Genomic DNA, 19,025 nt, shown 5'->3' on the forward strand with positions numbered 1-19,025 from the left:
GGAAGTGTTGTTCTCAACAGGTTTCCAGTCTCCTATTATAGCAGCAGTTGCCATTATATTGAGCTTTAATGCAGCTTGACAGAATGAAAAATAAAATGCCTTTGGTTTCCTTCCTGTAGTTGGGGAGCATGACTTTGGTGTCCTCTCATCAGGTTTTTTTTGTGCACTGGCACAAAAAGCTGTGTGCTAATGTTAGCTGTTGTTTGGCAGACTTGTGACAATCTGACTTTTAATGCTTTTTATTCATCTCAAGGGCTGCTGAGGAGTGACTCTATACCTGAGGTTGGAGAGGATGCTGCTGCTACAGTCGGTATGGCAGAAACACTCTCAGAAGAAGAACGGGATGAGCTAAGAAAAGAGCTTGCCAAGGTAATTCTTTTGCAAATAGCTCTTAAACTTGTTTTGATAATGAAAATATGGGATAATGTTATCTTTAAACATACAATTAATGCTTTGCATAGTTATTCAGTGAGTGTCTAAAGCTGGCACTCCTGTGTATTGCACAGATAGGAAGGAAGGGGGTCAAGGAGAAAAGAACAGCCAGTTCTAGTGATGGGGAATTAAGCTGAAAGTGCTGAATGTACAGATACATTAATACCTAACCCTTTTTTTTTCTTGAGTGATGAGGGGTAAATCAGCAGAGAGAACATGATTGGAAGCCAAAACCAGAGTGTTGTCTCAAGTGGTGTGGAGTAGCTAAAACTATTTCTTTCAAAAACAATGCTTTGTAGTAGTATCTGTGTAGGCACTGTATTGCTAGTGTCTGACCATGTTACTGTTCTTGTCCATAACAGAGTATTTTTAAGAGTGAGAAAAAGTAGCATTCTTTGAAGAAGAGACAGGCAAATGTACAAGCCTGATACATGCCAAAGTCAAGCTCTATGAAGCAGCCAGTCTTTTTTCTTTAGTAGCTTTATGGGACTTTAGGACCCTTATGAGAGACACTAACTTAAGCCGAAGGTTAGCAAACAAAGGTTAGCTTTAAATTAAGCACATTTAATGCATTTTTGTATTTGGCAGTCCTGAGTATCATTTCATGCCAAAGATAGTGAGGATGGGCTGGTCCTGCTAGGATATGTCATGCTGGACTTGAGGCAGATATCCAGAACAGAGGTGCATTGAAGATACTGTAAGGACTACAGTAAGGAGCTGTACTCCTGTAAGGAGCTTAAATGAGTGGGCAGCCTGCTGCTCTAAACTGGGGTCATCTTGCCTGGATGAGGAAGTAGGATGGGAAGGATGCCCTTGCCTTTATTATATGTATGGCCTTAGTCCCTCTGTCACTTCTATAAAGCTCACAGAATGGCATTGTAGAACTGTGCTGACATCTCTGGTCATGTTTCCAGGAGAGGCTTAAGTGGCCATCTGAGTAAAGAAGGAAGTACACAAATAGAGTTTTCTAGTTACAGAGCTGGTGCTGTGTTGTGTGTTCATGTGAGTTTTGACAGCTCAGTCTGCCACCATTTCCACACCTGCTCTGGGGAAGGCACTCCTGTGGCTGGATCCGGTTTACAGGTGCTGGCTTAAGCCACAAAAGGACCTTTCTGTTGAAGCAAGGAGACAAAATTTGTGTATGACAGACATGCTCTGAGCTTCCTGATACTCGTCACACATTGGTATATCTTCTGACGTGGAAGTAGAATACAGGCTTGGCAATTGTCACAGGTTTGGCTGATCTTCAACCCATGTCATGGGTAATACTTTCTAACTATGCAGTCTTTTAGTTACCAGCTTCCTTGCACATACTGCAGTAACAGAGCTAGCTGCAGGTAGATTACTTTCTCACTAGCTCTTGTAGTGTCTGTTAGATTTCCTTTTAGTATTTAGGAATGACCGTGAGGCAATATTAAAAACCTCTGCCCTGCCATTACTGATGTCTAGTAGATGCTTTAAAGAAACACATAGTTAAATGATTGGGTATATTCCTTGTTAGCTGTTAACCACTTGTTAACAACTCTTGTGCTGCAGGTGGAAGAGGAAATCCAGACGCTCTCACAAGTGCTAGCTGCCAAAGAGAAGCATCTAGCAGAAATCAAGAGAAAGCTGGGAATTAACTCACTACAGGAACTAAAGCAGAACATTACCAAAAGCTGGCAAGATGTTACATCAACCACAGCGTATGTACCAGCTCATGATGATTGTTTAGACTGTTGAAGTGAAAACTGTTTAGATCTTGTGTCATGTCTAAACACTCTGTTCTTGTGAAATGAGTTTATATAACACAAAGTTTAGTTGTATTAATACTTCTCTGGGTAAATCAACATAGACTTTTTTAAAAGAAGAACACTGCAAGCTATATCTCATGTGAAAGAAGAATGATTGACCAAAATGTGGGCTATTCTAACACACTTTTATTTGTCTGATACATCTGAGATACCAAGGTGTCCTAAGTCCAACAGAATACCCTTCTTTTCCACCCTGAAAAATTGTTGTAAACTGAGCCCATGCAGGAAGAGTGTGAAGTCAGTTACTCTTCTTGCCAAACACAATTGTTAGCTTAAGGTCTAGAGCGAGCTGCCTTCTGCAATTAATACCCACAGAATGTCACAAGATATACCTCAAACTTTTTATGGTGAATTTTATTGACAGAACTGTGCGGTACAAGAATTTTAGACACTTGGCACAAAAAAGTAGACCTTTCTTAGTGTGTGGGCATAGGTTTTTTATTTGTATTTTATTTTCTTTTGTATTTTTGAGTGTTTTTTTCTTGATTGGGACGTTTTCTGTGCGAGTTTATTTTGTATTTTAGTAAATCCTATGATGGCAGATAGCATCTGTTCTAGGGGTGGGATAGTAGGTGCATGTTGGTGAACTGTGTCTGGTCAGTGGTGGCAGAGATGCTGTAGCCAGAAGGGGCTGCAAAGGCTCAAAATAATGTCTTAAGCAGGTTCTCCATTTGGCCCCAAAGCTGAAGTGTACTTATGCATTTAATGCAAATAGACACACACTAACAGTTTCCTTATTAAACTAACTAAAAACTAAATGTTTTTTTGAACACAGATACAAGAGAACATCAGAAACCCTGTCTCAGGCTGGTCAGAAGGCTTCTGCTGCTTTTTCTTCTGTTGGTTCAGTCATAACCAAGAAATTTGAAGATGTCAGGTAGGATTATTTACCTTTTCGCAAGTAATTGCATTTTTTATTTAAGTGGATGATCAAGAAATTTATGCTGTTGACATACCTAGTGCTTCTAAAAGCTAATCTATCAAAAGCCTTCAGCAGCTGTTGTAGGGGAGGTAAGAGACTCACTGCAGAATCTGCTTGTATGTCCTCACTGATGCTGAGGAGTTCTGTGCTGTGTGTTTTATGTAGGAAGAGAAGCAATGTGTGCTACCACCTCCACTGCTGCTCTTACTTTTCTGGTGTGATTGCAGGTGGCACTGTCTGCCTGCCTCTGTGGGGTACACATAGCACTGTCATTTCTGCTCTCTTTCTCAGCTTGTGGAATATTATATTTAAACAACTGCTATCTTTAATTGTTTGTGTTTTGTTCGTTTGCTCTTTTGTTGTTGTTGTTGGTTTTTGTTTGGGTTTTTTGTTTGTCTGTTTTGTGTGTTGATTCCTTCCAGGTCTGTTTTATTTCTTTCTAAGCTGTTCTGCCTCATAGAAGTGGCTTGATTTTATTACATTTCTAAGAGACTATTGGCACTTTTTAATTCTTAACTATTATTGGCATGCAATATATTTTGACTTTTGTGCCAAATGACACAGCCCTTCATACACATTAGGTATGTCTGCCAAGTCATTTTTAGAATATTTTGAACTGCTTGCAAAAACCCTGCTGGATGCAATACAATCAGATGCTTAGCTTACAAATTCTTGATTACATAATTCTTAGTATTGGAATCTATACAATTTTTCATGCCTTTTCGTAACTTGTTAAACTTATTTTTCAGTTATTGGGCAAATAAAAATTCACACATTCTCACAGAATATTGCTGCTTGGGCAGCAGTGTAATAAAATCAGCCATTTTAAAGTGCTGCCATTAACTTCTTGCTTTTTGAAGTCTAGTGAGAAAATTCTTTGAGTACAGCTACACAGTTACAGATTTTTCTTCAGATTTATCAGAACTTCATTTCTCTCTTTAATGCTTACTCTGGCATTGTGCAGACTACAGGCATTTTCACATTCCTTTAGGTAAGGTGGGCACAAGAATTGCTTCTCACACTAAGCATGTAGTCAGATTGTCTCCATTAGAGTTTTTTATTTAAGTTTTGTCTGTAAAAGGTTATTTCTTCTTTTCTTCAGTGTTAGTAAGGGTAAAACTGAAGCCCTTTTAATGTCAGGGAAGATGTTGCTTCATGTTCAACTGGTACCTATCTCAGAACGTGAAATCTTGAGTATACGTAATAATTAATTAGTCTTTCTTCCTTGTTAGAAAGAAACCCACTAAAATGATTCTGCAAGGCTTTTTATCAGGAGACAGTATATGGTGTTGAAGTCAATGGCATGCAGGATTCCTCCTTCTTTGTCTGTACAGTGTTTGTGCCGTGGCAGAGTAGAGATTTTCCCCTTTTTGTGTCTATTACAATGCTGTTTAGCATTGTGATTCTAACTAAATTACTAGAATCTAAATGTAAAATAGTTTATGCATTCTTTGTTCATAGTTTGTCCAGTGAAACAGTCCTTGAGTTGATTGCTTTAGCAATGCCAGTATTTTAGTTACTTCATCCACATTAACTTTGATCTAAGCAAATACTCAGTGTTTTCAGCAGTTAAAATTCCTGTGTAACAACTTCTGTCCATTTCCTCTCAGCCCATCTAAGTCTGACTTAATCTTTTCTGTACTCCCCCACTAAGGAGCTAAAGACAGCAGTAGGATCTCTATAAAGATGTTGGATTTGGCTCCTAGAGTACTAACTGGGAGCTGTTGTCCCAGGAGAGGAGATGGGCAGAGAGGCACAGGATGCTATGAGAACTCAGACTCTGAAGTGAGCTCAGTTTGATCAGGTATAAGAATAGCAGCAAGTCTCAGATATGTCCTGTTCAGTATCAGTGAGCCAGTGGGAACCTGGAAGACTTCTCTGTTCCTTCTGAAAGCAGAGCTAAGCTGCTCACTTAACAGGAGTCACTTTTCTACCGTAAGGCTGTGGTGTTCCCCAATTAATATTGGACTATTGGACTGGACAAGGACAAGTACAGACTCGGAGCTGTCTTCTACTTCAGGAATACCTTAAGAGTGTCCTAATTACTCTAGATAGTGGCTCTGTGGGTGTTGAGTACTCTGTCAGAAACTAGGCTACTGGGAGAGAATATAACAGTACCAGAGAAGTCTGCACTGTTGGTGTGCTTCTCAGGGAGAATTGTGATGATGGAAATGCAAAGTATTGTTATAAATTCAGGGGTAGCTGTGTTTAGAAAACAAAACAAAGGTGTGAAGAATTAGTGCTGTTGAAGATCTTAGTTGCACTTGAAACAAAATATTAAATATGTTTTTATGAGAACCAAATTCATCTGGAATTCAGCCAGTGATTCAGGTCTGAGGCTAATAAGAATGCTCAAGGACAAGTCTGACCTTCGGAAAGGTTTAGATGCCTAAATTTTTTTCCTGGAAGTTAGAGTTGATGGGCCTGATACTTGAACTTTTACTGAATATGCAGGTTCATTTTTGTTCTTAAACTCTTGCATTGGCTTCATTGTGGCTTCACTTTCCCTTGTATTGTTTTGGTTGAGGGACTTCTCACCTACAGTGGTGTGATTTTGTCCATGTTGGACTATTTCTACATATTCCATGCAGCAAACATCACACACAGATATTTATTTGAGCACGGCAAAATGATGTAATAGGGAACTGCAAAAGGGAGTGAGGCAGCTGCTGGAGCTGTGATTTTGGAAACTACCGAAATGGAGAGGAAAGGAGGACTGGTAGTGCAATGTCAGTGTATTCCTTTTTGTATTTGTTTCCTCTGCTCTTTGTTATGATGAAAATGAACTTTGTTCCATCTTGGGTTTCTCTTAATACCTTTATTCTCTTTATAAGAATTTGTTGAAGTTTTGATGAGCTAACCTTCCTTCTGTAGGCAACATCAGTATTCTGTGCAAAGTAGTAGTACCAAGATGTATCTTCTGAGCAGTCACGACTTTCCACTTGGCTCTTCTTGCACTTCATCCCTGTAATGGAGCAAAGTCCATCTTTGCCTTGCTCTGAGATTGCAGAATAACTTTCTTTGCTTGCTTTAGAAGTCTAATCTATGATCATGGATTCCTAAATACCATAAGATATCAGCATATCAGCTGGAAATTTAACTACAAAGTAACCAGCTACTGTGTATGTTAAGCTGTGTTTTCTAAGCTGGGACTCTGGCATACCTCTCGTGCCTTTTCAAAATGTGAGGCAATGGAGTAGCTTTAAAAAAATACTGTGTAGAGGATAAGAAAGCTTTAATACAATACAAAATACATGGAAGACTGGAGAGCAGCTTACTGTGCCTTTTTTATTTATTGTCTTTTTTAAACTCGGGGTTTGCTTTCAAGCATTGCAAAGAGGGCTTGTCTTTCAAACTGCCCAGGTTGATGGCCTAGTTGAGTGAGTGCTTTAGTGTGGCATTCTGTCATTTGGGAAAGAAATGCAAGTTCTCTTCTTCATAAAGCTGTTCAAGGCTTAATTCTGCCCCTTGCATTACCTGAAGAATAGGTGGTTTATGTTAAAAAAATCAACTGCATTTATCTAATTCAGTTCTCCTGCAAACCAGATCACTGTATGATAAAACTTATGTAATATCTTATGGTGTTATTTTGCAAACTGGATACTGAGGTTATACAGAAGAGTATTGTCCAGCAGCAAGTAAAGTCTTCATGAATATATGAATAGTTCTTCTATTAAATGATGTCTGAGATGAAACTAAACTTTTGTAGACACCTGGTAAAACATCTGTTATACACTATAGGTTGTTGTTTTTCACTGTGAGCAGTTCCACAGTTTGTAAATATATGTATTTAATCCTCTTTAGCCTTAAACTTCTTGCAGGGAGAAACTTCTTGCAGCATGAGGGAAATTGGCTGAGCATTGACTGAAATTAGTGTCAGTGTAGCTTTGTAATAAAACCTGCCATGTAGCAAGCCCAGAACTTGTAGTAACCCACATCACAGTGAAGAATATATATTACAGTCCAGAAGACAATCAGCTTGTCTGTGATCTGGAAAAGCCTGTGGAAGCCAGACCATCCATAAGAATGAAACACAGGAGAAATGGGATTGGGGAAATCGATGAAACATAGCTGTGCATTACTGAAGTGTCAGGAAAGCATCTGGCCTTGTGTATCTGATTCCCAGTACACTGTAACTACAAATCAACGTGCAGTTGTGTATCTGCCTTAAGGGATCCCAACCTTTTTCTCTATTATGGTATTTTACTGATGAGCCCTCATAAAGGATCTCTTAAAACTTTTTCTGCAATAAACATAGAACTTTTTTTCTTCTGTGAATGTATCTTCCATTGATTGTGCTGAGATGCTAATTGTAAGTTTGGAGGTACATTTTATGAGAGTTGTTTCCCTTCCCTCCTCTCCTTCCCTGGCAACTGCCTGGAAAGTATTCTCTTGAAAGACATCATAAAGCCCAGACAAATTTTGACATTCCATATATAGTCATGAAAACTTGCATAGTCATGATCATCACTTGTAATAATTCTAAGTTGCTGTTGTGGTATTTGGTAAGAATTATTTAACATATAAGGCTTGTTCATATCTGCAGTAAACAGGGATTTCCTGTATGGAACTAAATTAGATGTGTGGTAGTGGTGTTAAGGCTATGCAGGAGCTCCTTCATCTATATCCAATTAGCTTCTAGGAGCAAATGTGTTTTCTTGCTAGACAAACAATAACTGTATAGCAACACTGATAGGTTATAGAAATCCTCCATGAATTTCAGAACACAGGATTTATCCTGCTCCCAGCAAAAACCTGACCTTGAATACTGACTGATGTGACTGCTTTTGTTGATTGATGAGTAGATAATTTGTATTGATGAGTGTAAAAAAACTTGTACTGAATGTAAATGGAAGCCTTCTGGACGTAGATAATTTTTTCAGTAGGAAGATTAGCTGATGTATAAGACTCTCAAGTGTTTGCTACTTGCTATTGCCAACACTGTAAATGCAGCATGACCCCTGTTGCTTGAGAAACTTAAGGAGCAGACAGACTGTTGCAGCTGAGCAGAACAAGTACTAACAAGCATGGCACTTGAATCTTTCTAAAAGAGAAAAAGGTTGCTGCAGCTTTTGCTCTGATGTACTTGTGTGTGTGTGTGCATGGCTAAGCAATTTAAGAAAGCAAACCCAAGCAGTTACTAAGACTGTGTAAGACTGGCTGTTTACCAAAGACAGTTTACAGAAGTCAGCTCACTAAGCCAATTTCTTCTCAATGTAATACTTAAACTAACTTGTCGCTTTCTTTTCTCTTAATGCTGGCATTTAGTATACGCTCCATACAGCATTCAATTAGTATGCCTATTATGAGGTAATGTATGCATAATCCAGCTGTTTGGTTTATTTATTTTCATGTGTGGAATCAAGTCAGATTGAACTTAAGTCAACTAACATAGTTTTATAAAAAACCAAAATACCCACCCAGCTTTGTAGTGGATTTCCTGTACTAACATATAGGATAATTTTTTTTTTTTAATTTCTGGTTAATGGAGGTGGTTATCAAACATCTAGAAAGTGACATTTCCTTACTGTTTGGAAAACCATAACAGCTTTTCCCTGTCTGTTAGAGTGTAATGTTACTAAGTGATTCCAAGTTTAAAAGGCAGTAGCTTGGCATATGTTTTTGAAAATGAAAGTGAGTAAAAAAACCCCTGTGTTTTCACAAAAAATCTCTTGGTGATCTGGGGTGCTTGCCTTTTCTCTCCACTTGCTTGGCTCTGTGTCACTGTGTGCTTTCCCAAGGAAAAAGAGTGCAGCTAAGTGTGGCTGACCTACACAAATGTCAAGCAAAGGAAGAAGGGAAGCTGTGGGCTTCTTTTGAATAACACCCTTGTCTTCAATATTTATATAATACTTTTTTGAGTAATCCTCAGTTCTAGTCCACTGAAGGCAAGCATTTTCTATCCTACATAAAGGCAGAAAAAGTGTACAAAGTGTTGTACAAATTTGCACGTGGCAGTGACAGCTACTTGGAGCATTAAGCCACTCTTCTGACCCTAATGAATTATACACCAGTCCTCAGCACTGGAAATCCCAAGCTGTCCTGCTTTTTGTATGTAAAGCTTACTATTTGTAATTACAGCTGCCTTTGGCACTTATAGGCAAGGGGGAGTCTCTCTTAAATTTAACATGTTAACAGAAAATGCCACTGTGAACCATGTTTTATTTATTGAACATGTAGCAAAGTAAACTGAACTAGTTTTCCTATAAAAAGTGAAAAAACTCTGATGAGCTCTCTTCAGCAATAATGTATTAGGCTAACCAGAAGTGATGACTAAGATTTTCTGAATAAATGCTTTAAGCCAGAAATGTGTTGGAAATGACTGGCAATATAAGCTAAACCTTATAAAACCTTGCTAGTTCTCCCTTCCATGGTGATAGAAAGGATCCTGGACCTGGCAATGTTTAGTTGCCAAAGATGAAAGTGAGCCTGCAATTTGAGTATGTTTGAATTTTAGTTTTGTAGTACTTGGGGGGATCCAGATGTAAACTGGTTTTAGGCTATCTTTAAAACAGGGAAAGACCCCCAAGCAAATCTCATGTTACTGTTGGGAAAAAGGAACTGTTGCTTGTTTTGTGATGTTTATATGTTAATTAGATGTGGTTTTAATTCTGTGGTTCCTTTTTATTATTTTGTAGAAATTCTCCTACTTTCAAATCCTTTGAGGAAAAAGTTGAAAACTTCAAGGTAAGAATTTCTAAAACACTTTGGTGATTGTGCAGCTGTGGATGTGGAGAAAACTCTCAAGTGGATTCCGGGCAGCCTATTTTTTAGTTACTGGTAAACTGTTGAAGAGGTGCTTAGAGGAACATCTTTTTAAGTCCTGTGGGAACAGTTTCTCTGCCTAATGATTTGTAAATAAAGTAATGGGCTGCCTGCACCTCTACAGGAGGATGCCTTTAGAAGAACTAACAGCCAGCTGACCTGCACAAACAGCTAGTGTTAGGTATGCAAAAATTAATACCTAATGCTAGGTATCCAGAATTGTCTAGGCTTTTATTTCATGCCTTTCTAGGGACTAGTATCCTACCCAGGAGAATACCTTGGGATACATCTCTCATTTCTGGCATAAAAGACAAAAGGCCTTTGCACCTTAATTTTAACTTCACTCCTGAAAGCCTCAAGTGCCAGAAACAACCATTAATAACTTCTCCAGGTAAAAACTCACTTCAAAAATAACTAATCTGTGTAATCAGAACCAGATTTGACTCATCCTGGGCACAGTGGGCTTGATAAGAAGCATGCAAGTGATAGCAAGGGAACTGGGCCTTCTCTTGCAATTAACTGGATTTACACCCCTGCAGTCCCGCAGAGTGCATGCTGTGGAGGGAAGTGAAAAGGCAAACATGTTACATGGAGACAGTAACATAGTTGCTCTGCGCCTCTGAAGATCTCAGGGCTTGCTCTTGAGACTCCAAACTGTCCAAAGTTCTTTCTTGAGAAATAAAGTAGCGAGTTTTAACTCTGAATCTCTTAAAGACTTCATGGTTTGAAAGGCTTCATACCTTTATCCACTTGTACCTGAGGGTGTATCAACCTTTGGACTCTGGAATCAGCCCTGGAATAAGGGCTGCTTCATGTACCTCAAAGGCAAAGAGATTGTGTTAATCTGCTGGTGAGTGTTTCCTGCCACATATGTACAGATTCGTTGTAAGAATATTGTGGAGGTCTCATAGACCTGGAAAAGCTGCTTTGTTGAAGAGAGTTATTAAACCAGATGTATTGGTTTTGTACAGTTAAGCATGTTTGACATGCCAGCTAACTACTATGCTTTGTTGGGCCTCTCTCTGTGTTCTAGTCTAAAGTTGGAGGAAGCAAACCTGCTGGGGGAGACTTTGGAGAAGTTCTCAACTCTGCTGCCAATGCCAGTGCCACAGAAACTATTGCAGAACAGACAGAGGAAGAGACCCACTGAGATTTCTGCCTCTGTCCTGCCACCCACTGCCAGATGCTGCAAGGAAAAACCAAGCACACTTGTAACATTCTCTGCGCTCTTTCCACCAGATGTGCTTTTATTTAGCACGTAGTTATTTTACCCGATTAACTGATACCAAGCTTGTTTGTGGGTTCAAAATATTTTTGAAACTAAAATACATTGGTTGGGGTTTTGTGTGGGAAGGGGAGTTTCTATGCCTTTCAAGCATTTAAAGGACTTACTTGTAATTTGAAGACAACCTTTAAAATATAGCAATGAAAAAAACTCTTTTGAGAAGTTAATTATATTGTACAGATACTGTGGATACATATTTTCTTTTCAATCTGTAATTACTGCTCAACTTAATCCTTATGAATCTACTGCTGCTGCCAAACTGAAGCTGTTACTTCACTCCCTTGTGATTGTTTCAGTTGAGTGTTGCCTGCAGGGGACACTGGACTAGGAGGCCGGACAAGGAGGAAGGATCACTCCCAGCTAAAGAAGGACTTCAGTTTCAGCAGGCTCTACACAAGTTATGGCAGGATCACACATGAGTAGGAATGTACTGTCTTTTGAGCGTGTTCCTCATACAGCAGGTGTGGATAGGTGATAGAACATGTAAAACTTACCCATCTGTCTGTGCATTGTCCACCTCAGAAACTTCTGAGCAGCGCAGAGGCAAGCAAGATGCCTCATAGTGCTGGTTTGGTTCAGTCACCATAGCATTTTCAGTCTTGTTTTTTGTACAGGTTGCCACTGTGGTAAGATAACACTCTTCTGAACATTGGACCAGTCGCAAATAGATTCATTCACACGTGGTGGTGTCATATTCACACTAACAAAGCATGGGATAGAAGAATAAGCCTGACCCTCTTTAGTCATCAAAAGAATTGCTCCGATAGCCTAATGTTGTTTCTCTTGTAGGCTGGACCCTGGAAACATCTGCTACACCATCTTACTCTTTTTTTATGTATTTAAGCCAACACCCCTGTTCCCAACCCCAGAAGTCTGTTTTGAGAGGTGCACAGTGTCATCATTCCGCATTGCTCTCCTAAAAATGTGTCCTCCTACATCTTGTTTTGTCTGCTGTACTCCTCAAATTTCTTGTGTTTTATATCTTTCTGCCACTTGGTTAGAACATTTTGTCACTGTGCTTAGAACTGGAAACAAGTTTTGCTACATTTGTGTGAAATCCATGAAACTTCAACTGCCACAGGTGTCTGGAGGAAAAAAAGTTGGCTCCTGACAACCTTGCTAGCATGTCAGATGTAGAATGTGTGCTTAATTACAATGTGAGAAGCTTAATAAAAGTGTATGTGAGGAATGTATTGTCCTGTGAACATGGAGGATAATGTAAATAAGTAAGGAAATGTCATTTCTAATTGAAGCAGTCCTTTAAGTTTGGTTCAAAGCTGTGCTGATATGTGCTACTGTATTGCTGGGACTCTGCATGGCTGAGTTTGGCATTTCTAGAGAAGACTGAGCCTAGGTTGCCTTCTAGTGGCTTACATAAAATTACAAACCACAGCACTGTTAGGGTTGTAAGGGACCTCTGGAGATCATCTAGTCCAAACTCCCTGTTGAGGCAGGGTCATCTCTGGAGCAGGTTGTACAGGACTGTGCTCAGGTGGGTTTTGAATGTCTCCAGAGAGTGAGAATCCAGGACCTTCTTCAGCAGCCTGTTCCAGTGCTCTGCCACTATGTAAAATTAAACTGCCCTGGTTACATTGTGAAGTTCAGAAAACAGGTTGCTGTGTTCCCTCAGCCTCTGACAGCTCCAGTTTAACAAAGGAACAGAGAATTTAATGGTTAGAGAGCATGGAGCTCTTCCTCTTTTGAGTCAGTACCAAAAGAGGGCAGGTTCTTCTGGAACATGATCCTTTTTGGATGTGTCTTTATTTACTTATCTAACTGACAAAGAGAGAGGTCCAGAGTTGAGCTTTCTGTCTTCTGAAGGAAAGCTGTTTTGTTTTGTTTTGGTTTTTTTTTTTTTTTAAGGCCACATGGCAGTCCTTTTATTGTAACACGTTATTATACTCCAGGAGCTTTTGCTGTATTTTCCCCTGCCCACACCTTCCTTTCCTCTTGTATGCAGGTGGCTTTGGGGCTGCTGTGACCACTGAAGCTCTGCTTTCAGGGCTGGTGTAGTAATCACAGAATCAATTAGGCTGGAATATACCTGCGAGAGTGGGACTCCAGTCTGTGACCCAAGAGCACCTTGGCAGCTAGAGCAGGGCACGAAGTGGGGCTCCAGAGGGGAGGGCAGAGGTTGTGTCAGGGAATGTTCAGGCTGGGTGTTACAACAAGGTTTTTCCCGCAGAGGGTGTTTGGGCACTGGAACAGGCTCCCCAGGGAAGTGGTCACAGTGACAGGCTTTACAGAATTCAAGAAGTGTTTGGACAATGCTCTCAGGCTCACGGTGTGACTCTTGGGCTGTCCTGTGCAGGATCAGGTGTTGAGCTCCATCATCCTTGTGGGTCCCGTCCAGCTCAGCTTATTGTATGAAGTGCCACGTCCAGCCTTCCTTAAACACCTCCAGGATGAAGCTTTACGGAATTCAAGTGTTTGGACAATGCTCTCAGGCTCACGGGGTGTGACTCTTGGGGTGCAGGATCAGGTGTTGAGCTCCATCGTCCTTGTGGGTCCCGTCCAGCTCAGGTTATTGTATGAAGTGCCACGTCCAGCCTTCCTTAAACACCTCCAGGACCGCAGGGCCAGCGGGGCCGCGCCGGGAGCCGCCGAGACTCCCCCGCAGCGATCGGAGCAGCGCCCGGGCAGCGGCACCGCGGGCTCCGGTCCCCGGCAGGTGAGGGCGCGAGGGGATCGAGCCGGGGCAGCGTCCTCGGCCCTAAGGCGGCCACATGTGCAGTGCTGTGTCCGGTCCTGGTCTCGGCAGCACAAAAGAGAGGAGGAGCTGCTGCAGAGGGACCAGCGGAAGGCTAGAAAGATGAGGACGGGTCTGGAACATGTCTCTCACAAGGGGAAGCTGCGGGAGCTGGGCCTGTTCAGTCTGGAGAAGACAAGACTGAGAGGGGGTCTCATCAATGCATGTAAATATTACAAAGGCAGGTGCCAGCAGCATGGTGCCAGGGTGTTCTCAGTGGTGCCCAGCGACACCGCTGGGATAGGGAGCAGTGGCCAGAAACGAAAGTACAAGGAGTTTCACCTCAACGCGAGGAAGAACTTCTGCACTGAGGGCGGCAGAGCACTGGAACAGGCTGCCCGGGGAGGCTGTGGAGTCTCCCCCTCCGGAGGCATTCCAAACCCAGAAAGCCACACATTCCAGTGCCACCTGCTCCAGGTGACCCTGCCTTGGCAGGAGGGTTGGCCTGCATGATGTCCAGAGGTCCTTTCCAACCCTGACAACTCTGATTCTCTCTTCTCACCACTTCACTCTTCATAATAAGTAGCCTGCAGAAACGTGGACAGCTCATATTTCTTTTTGAGATGCTCCTATAAAAATGTAATGTAGGAAGCACGCAAGCAGTTTTGGTTGTGTAGAATGCAAGGTACTGCTGCAAGGGCAAAGCTGAGTTCTGACTTTTTACAAGCTGGTTGGGAGGATGTGAATGATTTTATTGGATCAGATCAAAGGCCTGTTAAAAGTCTCTGTATTCCAGAGACTTTTAGTGGAAATATAAAGGCTTTTATGAATGAAACACCTGCAGAATTGTATGTGTGTGAAGCCAGCATAAGAAACATCAGGACAAGGGTTGAAAGGATGCTGCGTGTTATTTTGAAAAGCCACATTTCTCTGGGAAGCTGTCCTTGGCTGTAAAATTAGGATGGTGTGCTTGGCAATGCATGCACTGTGGTAAGCTGCAGCATGAATGATTCATCAGGAGCAGACCCTGCTCCTGAAGTGCACAAGGCAGGTTACAGGGTTGAGTCTTGTATCTTATGTGCCATTTGTTTTCCTGTTACTCCACCATGAATCAGTCATGGAGAGAGAGACAATGAGCAGCAGTCTGCTGTTTACTGAGGCTGCAGTAAGTAGAATTCTGGAGCAAAGGACCACCCCATCAACAGCTGTTGACTCCTGAAGGGTGTAAAAGATTTGTCCAAAACCTAGTTCAGGAATAATGTCAGAGGTGTGGTGAGGCCTTGATAGCTGGCAGCCTTCATCCTTGGTGTTGTACCCAAACGGGTTTTCCCCAGATGCTTGTTGGGAGTCCAGGGTATGGGAATGTGAGTAGGTGGAACCTGGGAGAGAGGGAGTGGTAAATAAACTTAGAGATTTTGTGAATAGCCATCACTTTCTCTAGCAGTACATTGAGTTTTGTCATACTGATTTTTCCCACAGATTGTGACAGTGCCCATTAGCAGACAGGTAGGGAAACAGAAGACAGCTCTGTGTGTGTACTGACACATTCTAGAATATCTCTTCCAAGCTGAAAACCCCTGACCTCTGTTTATTCCTCAGGTGGAAGTGATTCCATGCTGGTGTTTATCCTTGACAGTCATATTTTTGTAACTTTTTTCAGTTCTTTTTGACTACACCTGTATGTGAGATTATTTGAAATGTGCTTGGTAGGGTATGGAGATGAAGGCAGTGAATTATTATTACAGGACTTATTTGGTACCACAGGTGTAGAACTGGAAATGCCTGTCACTGAATCCAAGAGCTGATATCCCAAGTTACTGCATAATCTATAACATTCTGTTTTCCATTGAAAATCCACACTAGCAAGGCTGGCTGTGCAAAGATCAGAGGTTTGCCTAACCAGGGGCTCAGGACATGTCCGAGGAGATGTCCACAGAAGAGTTCAGGAACAGAATCACTTGATGTAGCTGAATGCTACTCTGGGGATTTGGGGGTTTAAATTTTTGCCCTTTTTGTTTTTCTGTTGAAGTGAGTAGCTGGAAACATTATTTTCTATCTACATAATCTCTTTCTCTCTGTAAATGGATTGTTATCAAACCTTTAAAGCTTCTTAACTAACTCAAATGTTACGTTTTATTCACAACATGTGAATTGCATAGACAAATACAAATAATGCATTTCTAGAAATCAAACTAGGGTTTTAAAATGAATATCTGGACCACAACTCTGAATTTCTGTACACTTTGCTGAGCTACATTTTCACTTGAAACAGAAGAAGGAAAATAGCTTGCTTTGCAGTGCCTAGTTGTGTTCAAAGCAGAATAATAAGGTGAAGATTACCATGAGTCTGCTTTCATGGTCTTCTCAGCCCAGGTAGTGCTCAGTGAGTCTGAGTGTGATTAATGTTTATTCACTGATTGCTCTTTGGGTAGTTTACTGAAGAGGGAGTGGGTTTTGGTGAGAATGAGTTAGCAGTGGAAGGTGGCATGAAACAAGAGGGAAATGAAAGGGATCCGACTGCAGTGTAATTTGTTCATTTAGTGTAGCTTTCTTGAAGTCCCATTATCACCACTTTAGCTGCTATTTGATTGCTAGAAAATATATTATTTGGTAAATAAACTTCCTATAGATGGGAGCAACCCTGATGCTACTTTGGTAAAACTGGGTAATACTTATGGTAGGATGCACTGGATGCTGATGGTAAAACTCAAATATTTAGAAGACCTTTTGATAAGATCCTTCTAAGAGAAGCACACACTTCCCTTGGGAAAGGCTGTGGTGGCTCTACTTGCAGTCCCTTCCTGTGGTCCCAGCAACTGCAGGAGGATCTGCTCTTTGAAGAAGGAGGAGTGTGGTCTTGCTCATCCCTTACCTGAGCTAAAGTCAGAGGAAAACTTGTGTTCCTTATCTCGTCTGACAAGTGCTGCCTGTCTTTTACTGTGCTTCATCCTGTATGAGCCAGAGCTGGTGTGTGGATTCTTTGTTTTTCTCTTTCTTTTGGACAGAGGCTTGATAACAGTTTCTGTATGGTTTTCCTATGTCATCTGTTCCTTCATTTTTGAAACTAGATCAACTGGCTGATATTTGGGTGGCAGTGGCTTAGTTTGGACAAATATAAATAAACTTGATAAGTGGGCATGTTGACATGTGTTTGTCTTCAGATGATTCAAAAAGCACAGGGTGATATTTTTCCTAGGTACCTCTTTAAGGTTTCTTTGCAGCAATGTGTGCTGCTGCCCTTACCTCAGAACTGCCTGGTGGTGTCTCTGCTGTGTTGGTAATTTTACAGGGGTTCAGATTTGTGTTTTAGCTTTCACCTTGAGTTTACAGTTCTGTTGTTACTGTTTTGTTGATAGTGAAACTTACAGACAAGGCACCTAAATGTTCATTAAAATTGTTGAAAAGGTAGCAACTTGGTAAGCCAAATATCCTGATAAACCCATATGACATTTTCTGCACCAGGCAACTCATTTCTTGCTACATTTGCCTTTTATATTTAAGTTTTGCATTATAAACAACAAAGAAAAAAAGACAGGTTTAACATCCTTTTTTTCCTCTATGGAATTGCGTAATGAAATTTTTTAGAAGGACCAAATGCTTTAAGTGTTACCTTCATTAATGGTTTAAAGCTACTTGCCTAGTGAAACAGGAAACCTTGTCTTTAGGAAGGATGAGATGATTTTTGATACAAGTAGAGAAATGTTTTTTGAGCTGTGTTGTTAGCTCAGTTACCAAAGTCTGAAGAAAACTAACTAATTAAGGATAAATGGACATTTTTTTCTTCACTGGGAACTAAGTAGTCTAAAAATGTTTCAAATGGGAGTGATGAAGTTTGTCAAGTGCCCTTTTAGGTAGAAATGGGCTGTTGTTAAGTGAACCTCGCTGCTAATCCGCTCTGTGTCACAGGGTGATGAAGCTGCTCTGCTGGGATTTTCCACGTGGGAGTAGCAGGGTACAACCATCAGGGACCGGTCACAGGAGCAGAAAGTTGTCCTTGCTCAGAAGGAGGGGTCTGCAGCCCCTGGCTCGGCAGGCTGTGGGTGCAGCCGGCAGGGACGGGTGACCATCCCCGGCCGGCACAGCAGAGGGCACTGCTGGTTTCCAGATGCCGCAGCAAAAGCTGCACGTTTGAGGGGTTCCTATTTAATTCCTTGAATACCGTGCTGGAAGGGAAAGCATCTGTTAAGAAGAAACCTAATTGATTATGTCTAAAGTTCAGATAGAAGGGATTGGATTGGTATCAGTACATTACAATATCTAATTTGCGAAAGAGAGAGATTAGAAATTATTCTTCCAGTCACATGCATGTTTTTAAATTAACTTAGCCACAGGTTCTTTGCTGAAAGGATTAGTAAATTTGAGGAAGGTGTCTGTGTATTTAAATGTCACTCTTTAAAAAAAAATAAAATCTCAGTACTCATTAAGAAAGAAAATTAAAAAAATTCATAGGTCATATAAATAACTGTTTCATCTGTTTATGTTTTAGGGGAGAAATTAAAAACTAAAACACAAAGTGACAATTTAAAAGGAATGTATTACATTTCTGAAAGCTACATGGGTGTCTTTGTAAAGAATGTGTAGTTGACTTTTTGTGCAGTATCTGGGCATCCTCAGGTTAAAATAGTGTGTGACACTGGATGTTTTGAAATAAAATAGTAAAAAAAAATTAAAATTATTTTAATCTAATAATTAATGGGAACTATTTCTCTCAATCTATCTTCCCACCTAGGTTAACATCTAGAAGATAATTTCCCTGAAGTTGCAGTAATTTGAGAGCAAAAATACTAATTAATATTTAGTGCAATTTTCACTTGTAATTTTCGTAGTGTAATACTTCTTAGTATACCCAGAATCTTTGTGTGACTGGAGTGCTTTACTAGTGCTAGTAAATAACATTCTTTGTTTGATTACAAATGTGACAGCATTCTGTAAAACCTATATGCCAAGCACAGAGGTCACTGTTTTGGGTGGATTATCTTCTGGCCAGCATTCAGGTGCTGGAAACTGTGGCTAACTGAGAGAGGGACATGCCAGTTGTGGGGTTTGTGGGATCTGGAAGTTTCTCTTGATTTCCTTTGCCAGATTGTAATTCTGTGTTTGAGAAGCTTGGGTTATGTGTGCTCATGCTATGCTGTGAAC

General features: G+C 40.8%; 1 protein-coding gene across 8 annotated transcripts in view; it reads left to right on the plus strand.

Annotated features, from left to right (window-relative positions):
- TPD52 (tumor protein D52) overlaps positions 1-12,440 on the plus strand; it is a 41,712-nt gene extending 29,272 nt beyond the window's left edge. For 5 of the 8 annotated variants that reach the window (XM_039702944.1, XM_039702945.1, XM_039702941.1 and 2 more), the window contains exons 2-8: positions 254-369; positions 1,969-2,117; positions 3,001-3,102; positions 4,112-4,138; positions 8,416-8,457; positions 9,786-9,834; positions 10,946-12,440. In XM_039702944.1, the coding sequence (XP_039558878.1) occupies positions 254-369; positions 1,969-2,117; positions 3,001-3,102; positions 4,112-4,138; positions 8,416-8,457; positions 9,786-9,834; positions 10,946-11,062 (602 nt within the window). In that variant the 3' untranslated portion in view covers positions 11,063-12,440. The remainder of the gene's footprint in view (positions 1-253; positions 370-1,968; positions 2,118-3,000; positions 3,103-4,111; positions 4,139-8,415; positions 8,458-9,785; positions 9,835-10,945) is intronic. The other 3 variants (XM_039702946.1, XM_039702942.1, XM_039702943.1) reach the window with 2 other exon arrangements.
- Positions 12,441-19,025: the final 6,585 nt, after the last annotated feature.

Source organism: Passer montanus, unplaced genomic scaffold, assembly GCF_014805655.1.
Source record: "Passer montanus isolate IOZ18808 unplaced genomic scaffold, ASM1480565v1 scaffold16, whole genome shotgun sequence".
NCBI lineage: Eukaryota > Metazoa > Chordata > Aves > Passeriformes > Passeridae > Passer > Passer montanus.